We start from the raw sequence: 1,041 nt of genomic DNA on the forward strand, positions 1-1,041 counted from the left end.
CGACGAGACTCTCTCGTGATGACAAAGGTCAGCTCTCCGCCGGCGAGCGATGGAAGAAGGGGGAGGAGGGGGAGGAAGGGGGAGGCAGGCGCATGCCGAGCGGAGGCAGGGCCGTGTCGCTGCGAGAGTTGAGGTCGACTGGTCGCTGTGGAGCTGGTGGAAGCCCGAGAGGAGCTGGTCGAGACGAAGGGAGGGAGGGAGGGAGGGACGAGAGGGGTCTGTCAGTGCCGCCCTCGGACCCGACGCCAAGAGGAGGGAGAGAGCGAGCGACGCACCGACACGAGCGGGCTCTGGCTGAGCGTCATGACCCAGTACCTGTTCCACAGCGAGTCGAGCAGGCGCGCGTCGTGCGAGCTCTTGAAGTGCGACACCTCGAGCGGGTAGTAGCTCGCGGCGTGCACGCCAAAGTCGTCAATCTTGTCCTGCGGGATCGACTGGTACTCGGACGCGGCCGCGTGCGGCGGCGTGTAGCCCTGTGTGCGTCGGGGCGTGCGAGTGTGAGCGAGAGGTGAGGCTCTCGGGGTGGCTTGCGAGGGGAGAGATGGAGGAGGGACGCACCTCGGGGTACGTGCGGAACGCGCCAATCTCGACCTTGCCCGCCGACACGGTGCGGTTCGGGTCGATCTGCGTGCGCGACGGGCTCGCGCGTCAGTGAGCTGCACAGGCGAACAGGGCGCCGAGGCAGTCTCGCGAGAGAGAAACGAGCGCGACGCACGACGACGGCGAGGAACGGGTCCTGGAACTGCTGGTTCGTCTTTTGCGTCATGACGTCGATGCCCGAGAGCCAGCAGCCGTAGCCCGGGTGCGAGTGGTACCACCCGACAATGTTCTCCGGGCGGCCGATCTGTGGGCGCACGAGGGAGGGGGAGAGAGAGTGCGTCAAGGAGGGTTCGTGCGCTTGCCCGCTCGCCCACGCCGCCAAAGAGAGAGAGAGGGGGGGGGGGGGGGGGGGGGGGCCGCGCCCGTCCCGACGTTCGATGTACTGGATCATGAACTCCGTTGGCGGGTTGGGGGTGGGGGGAAGGATGTATTTTGCGTGTC

General features: G+C 67.4%; 1 protein-coding gene across 1 annotated transcript; it reads right to left on the reverse strand.

The window, feature by feature from the left end:
- Window positions 1-275: 275 nt before the first annotated feature.
- Window positions 276-844, reverse strand: RHOBADRAFT_22793 (uncharacterized protein; the record flags this gene model as incomplete). The annotated part of the gene is made up of 3 exons (XM_018412579.1): window positions 276-473; window positions 559-624; window positions 716-844. Coding segments are annotated over 3 exons (393 nt in total), but the record flags the coding sequence as incomplete, so codon positions are not given.
- Window positions 845-1,041: the final 197 nt, after the last annotated feature.

Source organism: Rhodotorula graminis (genome assembly GCF_001329695.1).
Source record: "Rhodotorula graminis WP1 unplaced genomic scaffold RHOBAscaffold_50, whole genome shotgun sequence".
In the NCBI taxonomy this organism is placed as follows: Eukaryota; Fungi; Basidiomycota; class Microbotryomycetes; order Sporidiobolales; family Sporidiobolaceae; genus Rhodotorula; species Rhodotorula graminis.